A 10,000-nucleotide genomic window follows, 5' to 3' on the forward strand; every position below is an offset into this window, starting at 1 on the left:
GTACTGCACTTCATTGGTGGTCACGTACTTGGGCACCACCACGTTGCTGTACACGGTCTCCAGCTTGGTGTCCGTGTGGTGCTGCGTCTTGTAGTCCGTGGTGGTGACGTAGGAAGGCACGAGCTGCGTGGTGGTGACGTACTGCGGCACGTACTCCGTCTTGTGCTCCGTCTTGTACTTGGGCACGTAGTGGACCTCATCCTTGTGCACGTCCTTGGTGACGTACTGTGGCACGTACTGCGTGGTGTGGTGCGTCATGTAGTGCGTCTTGTACACGGTGTGGTACACGGTGCTGTAGATCAAGTTGTCGTCGTACACGGTGTGGTGGATCGGAACCTGCGGGAGGCGAGGGAGGGGACGGGAGAGAAACAATTAAGAGATTCATAATATTATCATGATTTTTTTTTTCATTATTATCGTCTTCTTCGTCTTCATCATCATCATTACTACGTATTCTCATGACTCATTTCCTTAACATAAAGATTATATACATAACGTGAAAGAGACTGAATCGTAAAGCAAAAATCAGGGAAATTTCTGAAGCTGTCAGATGTAAAAGGTAAAAACCGAGACGAATTTTTGATAGATCTAAAAGACTTGTGAATTAAATGAAAATATGTGTTATTCGTGCGCAAAAGCTCGTGCTGCTGCATCAGATTACTTGCACTTGTTTGCAGTCACTGATCATACCCCAGTGGTGTGTGGTTAGTGAGACACTGTTATCGAGTGTTGATTTTTGTGCCCTGAAGGACCGTCCCGACAGCCGATCGACCTACTTTATCGTAAACAGTGTTGTAGAAAGGCACGATCTTAGGGTGGCACCTTCCCCGGCCCTTGAACAACCCCGGCTCGGCCTCCACCGACACCAGCAGGGCCGCCACTACCGCCGCCGCCGCCACGCTCACACCGGAGGACATCATCTGGCGGGGAATGGAGCGAGGAAAGAATTAATTGTCAGCTACATTTAATAGACATATTGTGTACAGGATCCTGAAAATAGATGTAAAGCCTGAAAATGAAGAGATAATGTTGGTGTTGATTATTTCAGTAGTTGTGAATAGCAGCAGCAGGAACAGTAGGAGTGGACGAGGGTAAGGTTTCGTCTGCTGTGGTGGTCTAAAATGCTGCCATACTCACCCTCACGCGACTCATTAACAACGATGGTAATTGTCTCGCGGAAATTACTCTCTCTCACACCACAGTTCGCAATGTACCCAAGTCGTCTATTGAAACAAAAGTGAAATGTATGCAAATGAATTGTTTAGCCACGCAAGCACAGACAGTGAGACCGCTTGTGAACCTCGCGGCGCTTGGCGGTTTGCGAGGCGACCGCGGCACACTGCAGAGAGAACGAGAAGCCACAGGGAACTTCACGAACTTCACACGGCCCAAGGGAGGATTTGAGGCTTAAGGCGTAACTTCACCGTATTACTGTATTACTTACACGAACTCTCTATTTTATCAATTTATTTTTTTCTTATTGTTTTTTTTTTTTTTTTTTTTGTTCGTGGTAGCGTCTTGTGCAGCCAGATTCAACAACGCTTTGAAACAGCCAGCGAGGCATTGAAACCGGCATAATGTAATAGTCATGAAACGTCGGAAACCTCTTGAAGTCACGCTGTCTTGTGGTCAAAATATGTGCAAACGATTCTTGAAAGGAAAACATGCGCAGTTTAAGAGCAGTTTACGTTGGAGGAAACTTATTTTGTTATTTTTTTTCCTGCAGCCCTGACCTCAGCCACGAAGGAAATTAAGTGTGACGACTCTTAGCCATGAAAAAGAAGAAAGGAAACACGTCTGAGTTCAAAGCAGTTTAGCGTGGCGAAATGTTATTGTTATTTTCCAACCTTGACCTCAGCCGCGGAGGAAGTGAGTGTGACGACGCTTAATCATGAAGAAAAAAGAAAAAAAAAGAAAGAAAAAAGGAACATGAAAGCCCATGCGAGAATGTTTCAATTTTAGCTTAGAAACCCAAAACAAGTTACGATACGGGAATGTTACAAATCATAACGTGGCAACTCTTGACCAAAAAAGTAAAACAATGAAAGAAGAAAAAAGAAAAAAAGAGAAGAAAAGAAAAAAGAAAAAAGAAAACAACTAATAAACCCAAGACAAATTGCAATACAAGAATCTTCCAAACTCTTTCCTTTAGTCACGTGTTGAAAGCATCCTTGGCCTCATCCACGTAGGAAAGGAGCGAATGGGCGTGACTGGGCATCATTGGAGCGTCGCCACGTGAACTCCGCCGCTTGTGTGGACTAACAACGACTCCAGTTTCTCCACCCCACTGTGGTAGTTAGTTCACGTCACGCATCGAAACACCATCACCTTGAAGTGCTTGGTGTGGTGAAGGTGTGGTGAAGGGAACTGCGGTGAATCTTTGGCCTGTATTTAGAAATCTCTGCTCTCTCGCCACGTTTATTCTTTAAGGCCATAGAGATGATTAGCAGTATTCTCAAGACAGTTATTCCTTTTACTTATGTTGAAATCTTGTCATTCTGCTGCTAGAATCGTAAAAACGCCCTTAAAAACTAATGTAGCTTTAACTAGTGCCTTTTGTAAGTAGTGGAGGTGCGGCGTTTCAGGATATGGTTCTTGACTGTGTGTGTGTGTGTGTGTGTGTGTGTGTTCCCAACCTTGCATGCGAGCAGAAAACTAGAATACGCACAGGAAAAGACCCAAATTTGCACGGAAGTTAATTTTTCACACCATTTCCGTCAACCAGTAAACGACGCATGATTTTCGCCTGTGTTCCATTTTCTGTTAGAGTTTCAGTCACCAGAGAAAACGGTTTTTTTTTTTAAGGAGAGACTGAAGTGAGTGAGCAACCACTTATTCGCGATGACTGGGCGTTGTTTCCGCTTGAGGGCTGATGATGGCCGTGGCGTATTAGAGAAGAGGAGGAGAAAGAAAGGAAGGAGAGGGAAAGAAGAGAGAAGAGGAAGAACAGGAGATGATGCAGCAGTGAAAGTATGATTAGGAAAAAAAAGAAGAGGGACGAGGATGAGGAGGAAGAGGAGGAGGAAGAAACTGAAGAAGGAGACAAGAGAAGGAAAAGAATGAGAAGAGTGAAGGGTGGTGTAGTGAAAGTAAAATGAGAAGAAAAAAAAAAGAGAGAAAGGAAAGAGGAGAAGAATAAGGGTGAGAGTGAAGAAGACCAGGAGAAGAGTGAAGGGGAGGAACTTGAAAAAAAAACACACACACACAGGAAGAGGAAGACTTAAGCAAGAAAGAAAAATACTATATATTAAGTGGACAGAAAAAAAAATGAAAAGGAGAGGGAGGAGGAGGAGGAGGAGAAGAAGAAAAAGGAGGAGGAGAATGAAAAGGCCAGAAAGGAACGCAAGAAAAACGGAGAAGGGGAATAAATAAGTAAGAAAGAGGAGACACAATAAATTTAGTAGGCAGGAAAGGGCAGGAAGACGAAGAGCAGGAGGAGGAGGAGGAGGAGGAGGAGGAGGAGGAATAGGAATAATCAGGCAGCGACAACAACGATGACGATGACTTTCAGAATCTCACGGTCGAGGTGTTGACGTGTCTATCCGCAGTCAAACAGTCTGGAAAATAACACGTCAGGAAGGCCGTCACATCCCACAGAGTACTCCAGACTGCTGTAATGAGCGATGCAGACATGTGTGTGTGTGTGTGTGTGTGTGTGTGTGTGTGGGTGGGTGTGGGTGTGTGTGTGTGTGTGTGTGTGTGTGTGTGTGTGTGTGTGTGTGTGTAGGTCCAGTTACCGTGGAATAAGGAACACGGACATGAAAAGGGAAGAAGAACAAGAAATGATAAATAAAAAAGAAAGAGAATAAGGTTCATATTGCTTCTCCACGTCACAGAAAGTTCTGGGGAAAAAATACATATGTAGATAAATAAAATAAATAAATAAATAAATAAATAAAGTCCTCATACGGAAAAAAAAATAATAAAATTTCCCAGTACCCCCAAAAAAGAGAGGGACTAAGAAAACCCAATGACCAAGCAGACCAAAACAAACCTCACTAAGCTTCCAGTTCCTTACTATATATAAAAAATAAAATAAAATAAAATAACCAGCAATAGAAAAAATAAAAAAACATGGAAATTAACATGTCGCCACTACAAGATCATATATCGCCGGCTGAGAGGGGAGAAAGAGGGAGAGAGGGGAGAAACACGTGGTAATTCCTGGGGGGAGAATTTTAGGGAACCAACCAGCAATAAAGGAAGAAACATGGAGAGGAATCATTACCTCACTACATGAAAGACATATAGCGCGTTGTGAAGGGGAGAAAGGGGGAGAAACATGTGAGGGGAGAGGGTTATAGAGGTCTTTGACGGGTTACCTCGAGCTGTGTGTCTTGAGCGAGTCCAAGAAAGTATGATAGCGCCCCCCGCAGCACCCTCAATATATACCACCGTGATTGTGCTGCGCGGCTCCCTCTCCCTCCGCTGACCCGCCCCCGCCCAGGCATGCATGACACGCGCTTCTCATCACGGGGCGGCGCTAAGGAGGGATGGCGTCGCGGGTGCTGGAAGAGGATGGAAGAGGCCGAAGGAGGCTGGGGGAGGCTGGAGGAGGCTGGAAAAAGGCTAGTGCAGGCTGGGGGAGGCTGGAAGAGGCTGGTGGAGGCTTAGGGAGGCTGGAGGAGGCTGAGGAGGCTTGTGGAGGTTCGAAGAAGCTGGAGGAGGCTGAAAAAGCCTGGCAGAGGCTGGAAGAAGCTAGAGGATGCTGAAAGAGACTGGCAGAGGCTGGAAGAGGCTGGTGGACACTGGAAGAGGCTGGTGGAAGCTGGAGGAGGTTGAAAGAGGCTGGGAGAGGCTGGAAGAGGCTGGTGGAGGCTGAAAGAGGCTGGGAGAGACTGAAAGAAGCTGGTGGAGGCTGGAAGAGGCTAGGAGAGGCTGGAGAAGACTGAAGGAGTCTGTGAAGGAGGCTTGGGGAGGCTGGAGGAGGCTGGTGGAGATTGAAGCAGGATTGGGGAAACTAGGAAAGGCTGGAGGAGGCTGGAAAAGACTGAAGGAGGCTGGAAAAGGCTGAAAGAGGCTTGGAAAAACAGAGTCTGAAAGAGGCTGGGGGAGGTTGGAAAAGACTGGAAGAGCCTGAAAGAGTCTGAAAGGGGCTTGGAAAGACTGGAGGAGACTAAAGGAGGCTGGGAAAGACTGGAGGAGACTGGAAAGCGATAGAAGAGGCTGGAAGAGGCTGTAGGAGGCTGGGAAAGACCGGAGAAGGTTGGAGGAGGCTGGAAGAGATCGGAGGAGGCTGGAAATGGTTATAGGAGACTTGTGGAGGCTGAAAGAGGCTGTGGGAGGCTGGGATGTAAATGTATTTTTTATGTAAGAGGGGACTCTGGTCTAGGGTAATAAAGAGGCTGAAAAAAAGACCCACTAAAGATGTTAGTTCCAAAAGAGTGTTGTCAAAAGTGTCCGAAATTTGAAAAGTGTCTCTACTGACTGAGTGACTGATTGATGGTGCCCCGAGTACTGAGTCTTTTGGTGCTGTTTACTGATGGGTGGGTGGAAATGTATGGGATGGCTGTTATGTATGGCCCACTCAACACCATGACACCCATACCCAAGCCCATAGCCACACCCATTCACGTACAGCGCACAAGTGTTGGGTGCCCCATATAGAGGTCTTCCAAGTAGATGTGTCGTGTATGCAGGTGTCTCATTTAGCGGTGTTTCCTGAAGAGGTGGTCTGTGCAAAGGCGTGATATATAAAGGTGTTCCATGAGTGTTGGAGGTGTTACGCTTATAAGGTGTCCACAGAGAGATGTTCCATACAGGTCCATGTAATTGTGTGCCATATAGTAGGTGTGTTCAATTTAAGTCCTCTATATACATGTACCCCATATAGAGGTAACCCATACATAGACATCCCATACAGAGGCGTCCATAGAGGTGTGCGCTCGTTCTTCAGAAAGTCCAGAAGCGGGGCAGACAAACGACCTCTCACTCACGGACCAATGCACGTGTGTTTACCTTCCTGCCCTGCCAGGTACCCACCCGCTGCGCACGCGAGAGCCACAACCACCACCACCACCACCACCTAAATGTGAAAGGGAAAGTTGCCACGTTGAAAATTAATATGAAAACGTGATTCAAAAATTCTACTTAATATTTTTCCTCTTCTTTCTTTTCTTCGATGTGACGAGTGACGTGGCGTGAGGTGTCAATGAGGCGGAAAAAGAGTAAATGAAGCAAAAGAAGAACGTAAGCCAGAGAACGTGAGGTGAACGGTCTGCCGGGAAGTGTGTCTGGGGTTCCTGTCCATTACTTGTGCTGCTGTTTGGTCTCCGTGTGATGTCCTGTGCTGGAGAAAACTTCCTTATTTTTAACGGAAGGAGAACTTGCCTAATTGTCAGATTGTTTAGGTTAGGTTAGGCCAGGTTAGATGAGGTTTGTTTAAGTTAGGTTAAGTTAGGTTAGGTTAGGTTAGGTTAGAATCTGCCCAAATCTTAATCGTCAGATTGTTTAAGTTAAGTTGACTGGTGTTTGTTCCTTTCCCTTCTTGTCTTGGTTCTTCTCATTTATTTTTCTTTCCCTTTCTCTTTTTTTTTTTGTCCTCCGTCTTTTTTTCTCTCCCTGTCTTTGCTTGTTTCTTTCTTTTTCCTTTTCATTGTTCTTTCTTTGTCCTTTTTTCTCTTGTTCTTGTTCTTGATCTTGTTCTTTTCTTCGTCGTTGCCTTCCTGGTCCTCATCCTCCTCTTTACCTCTCCTCCCCTCTTCCACCACCACCACCACCACCACCACCACCACAGCATCCTTTCATATGTTAATACAGAAAAGCGACTTTCATTCCGCACGCGACATTTTGTTATTTTCATTATTCCACACAAACTTTTTAAGGCGTTAATTCTGTGCATCGCTGAATAAACGAAACCTCTTCATTTTTTTTCACTTTTCTCCCCCGATGATGCGTGGTCATTGATTATAGAAAGTGTACCTTTTCCTCCATTCTAACAAGCTTTCCAGTTCATCACATGGAAAAAAAAAAGATAATAATGCTGACAGTACACTTTTTTTTTTAAGTTAAGGTATTTGAGATTCTTTTCTTGATTTTTTTTTTTTTTTTTTTTTTTGTAATGTTCTTTCCTTGTTCGTGTTCTCGGATGTAACTGATTCTGGCACTTTTTTTGACTGGCACACGTAAGTAGCAACATTAGGCTCATTTTCATGTATTAGTCAGTGGAGGAAGAGGAGGAGAATATGCTTTATATATAGAATGTGTTTTATAGGCATAAGTAGCAACAACAGATTAATTTTCCTTTATCAGTTAGAGGGGGAAGGAAGGTACTGTAGTTTACTAATACCTTCTTTTCAACGTGCATGTGTCTCAGAATCCTACTTAGCTCTTCTATTAAACTGTAACATGTGAACCTTATGTAGAAATAGTAAGACAAAGTGTTGTTATCATTATTGTTATGCATTTCTATACTTGTAATACTCTATAATTTCTCCTGTTACTATCCATCAATATACAATCAAAAGGTCGTTCTCGTTTGATGTAAAAGTGGCTCTGTCAATGGAGGACTGTTTCATGGCAAGCTTTGGTGTCACCTCTTTGTTTATTATCGTTATAGTAGAATACTGTGACACACTGGAGGTATAGGTGGGTAGGTGATGGAGGGAAGACAGGCTGAGGAGGAAAGGGTGAACTACGTATGTGTAAGGTTTGGAACTAAAAGATACGTGGTCAAATTTCCCTCCATGTATACATCAGTTAGTTCGAAAAGGAAAGAAAAGAAAAAAAAAGGAGAAAGGTTGTTAAAGTACTCAGTCCTCAGTGCGTGTTCCTTTCACCACCTACCGCCATTACAGTACATGAGGGAAGGACAGCTAAAGAAAAAGTATAGGAAGTTTATAATAGTACATCAAGTAGGAGCAGGTAAGGGGAGATACAGGTAAGATCTTTATCACAGTACATAAGGTTGAGCCAGGTAAGGGAAGATAGAAGTTTTTTATTATGAGGCAAGGGAAGGTAAGGGAAGGTACAGGTGGTTCCTTTGGCTCTTACGCTCCATATCACCTTGCCCCGCCTTGACAGCCCACCGTGACCGTATTTGCCAAGCTTCTGCACCACCGGAGGCACTCTCACGCGTCATGAGATGCAGTATTCCTCTCGTCCGTCTGTGTGTGGGGAAAGGAAAGGAAATGAGAGAGAGAGAGAGAGAGAGAGAGAGAGAGAGAGAGAGAGAGAGAGAGAGAGAGAGAGAGAGAGAGAGAGAGAGAGAGAGAGAGAGAGAGAGAGAGAGAGAGAGAAAGGGAAAGAAAGAGAAACAGAGAACGCCATGTCACGTGCAAAACCATAATTTAGGACAGAGAGAGATGGAGAGAGAGAGAGAGAGAGAGAGAGAGAGAGAGAGAGAGAGAGAGAGAGAGAGAGAGAGAGAGAGAGAGAGATATCAAAACACACCTTCCAAAACACACCTTCCTTTTACCACCAAATACGCGAGAGAAATGACGCGTAATCTGAAAAAATACGCGCCCAAAACTTGTTCCTATTACTTAACTGCATGAACAGGCAAGTCACACCCGGGCGGTCACCGGCGGCGCGGCGGCGGGTGCGTGGCAGGTCGCTGGGGGGCGTCATGGGAGTATAAATAGTGCGAGCTTTGGAAAGGGACCGCCAGAGACCATCCGACACTCATTCCAGAAACACCCACTCAAGGTAACCCCGTCAGCGCCTGCGGCAGGAGAAAAAAAAAAAAGATGACGTGCTTTGTTGTTATGGAGGAACGTGTAGGAATGAGATGAATCTAGTAATTGAGATTGTGGTGCCGTGTGATCTTTTTGTGTCGGCGCCTAAATCAAGCAGCCAGTCAGTCAAGCAATCAGTCAGTCAATGAGTCAGTTCATGAGTACTGGAGGAAGGCTTAGGATTGACACCTTACTGAGGAATCATCAAAAAAGGACATTTCCTCAACTTTCACACTGGTATTATAAGTGTAACCATTGCGCTGTAGGAAGGCATGCATTGAGAGGGCATTGAGAGGGCATTTAGAGGACATTTGCATTCCTGGCATAATAGATTTATAAGTGTAACCACTGTGATATAGAAAGGTACACATTTAGCCACTGTTCCCGGCAAGATGGTGTCCCGAGGCGTGACTGTGGCGGCGGCAGTGGCGGTGGTGCTGAGCGTGGTGGCGACAGTGCACGCCGAGCCGGGTCTCTTCAAGGGAGGCTGCCGTCCACACGTCAAATACGTCCCGCACTACACCACGTTGCTTCAGAAGGTCAGTAACGCCTGTAGTGGTCTGGCAGATCAGTAACCCAACACCTGTATAAACAAAAAACACAGATGCAAGGTTAGTTGACGCCTGTAGTGGTCTGGCAGATCAGTACCAACACCTGTATAAACAAAAACACAGATGCAAGGTTAGTTGGCGACTGTAGTGGTCTGGCAGATTAGTAAACCCAACACTTGTATCAGTGAAAACACAGATGCAATTCCCGAATGAGGTCAGTTGACGCTTGTAGTGGTCCAGCAGATTAGTGAACTGAGCACTTGTATCAACGAGAACTCTCTGTCTTCAGCTTGAACTGTTTGAAGAGGGAGGTTTGAAGACATTTTTCCAATTTTGGTTAATTCCTTTTTTTGAACTGTTTTCTATTGGGACTGGCAGCTTCATAAGGCGTTTTTTTCTAAATAACTTTTTGTTGCTTTACGCCAGAGTGCATCTCACGTAAAACAAGTTGACCTGCTTCGAGAGCGTCGCCGTGGAAGCTTCAGACTTTTCTTGCGAGGAACTGAGGATGAAGCACAATGATGAAGCTTATTTTCACTATTTGCCCTAAAGTGATTCATGCATTAAGTGTCAGACTATCTAAACAAATTTCTTTCCCTTCCATTCTCAACCTATAAAGATGAGTCAGCCTTATGGAAAGGTGCATAAAGAGGCACTGTCTTCAGTGCATCGAACTCCTACTTATGAAGAGAGTGCTTTAATAAACCGGCTTTAAGTGCCTGATGAAGTAAACTATTTCCCCTCCACTCATAATCTACGAAGAACAAAATATCA

At 44.9% G+C, this 10,000-nt stretch overlaps 2 protein-coding genes across 2 annotated transcripts in view; one reads left to right on the plus strand and one right to left on the minus strand.

Annotated features, from left to right (window-relative positions):
* LOC135103756 (uncharacterized) overlaps positions 1–4,376 on the minus strand; it is a 4,716-nt gene extending 340 nt beyond the window's left edge. Inside the window, exons 1-3 of the mRNA XM_064010453.1 lie at positions 4,323–4,376; positions 777–920; positions 1–336 (exon numbers count right to left, since the gene is read on the minus strand). The exon at positions 1–336 is cut by the window's left edge and continues 340 nt beyond it. Coding sequence (XP_063866523.1) covers positions 1–336; positions 777–920 — 480 coding nt within the window. The 5' untranslated portion in view covers positions 4,323–4,376. The remainder of the gene's footprint in view (positions 337–776; positions 921–4,322) is intronic.
* A 4,113-nt stretch (positions 4,377–8,489) lies between these two features.
* The window catches only part of LOC135103314 (adhesive plaque matrix protein-like), a 2,711-nt gene continuing 1,200 nt past the window's right edge, over positions 8,490–10,000 (plus strand). Inside the window, exons 1-2 of the mRNA XM_064009341.1 lie at positions 8,490–8,646; positions 9,068–9,214. Coding sequence (XP_063865411.1) covers positions 9,068–9,214 — 147 coding nt within the window. The 5' untranslated portion in view covers positions 8,490–8,646. The remainder of the gene's footprint in view (positions 8,647–9,067; positions 9,215–10,000) is intronic.

This window comes from Scylla paramamosain, chromosome 9 (assembly GCF_035594125.1).
Source record: "Scylla paramamosain isolate STU-SP2022 chromosome 9, ASM3559412v1, whole genome shotgun sequence".
NCBI lineage: Eukaryota > Metazoa > Arthropoda > Malacostraca > Decapoda > Portunidae > Scylla > Scylla paramamosain.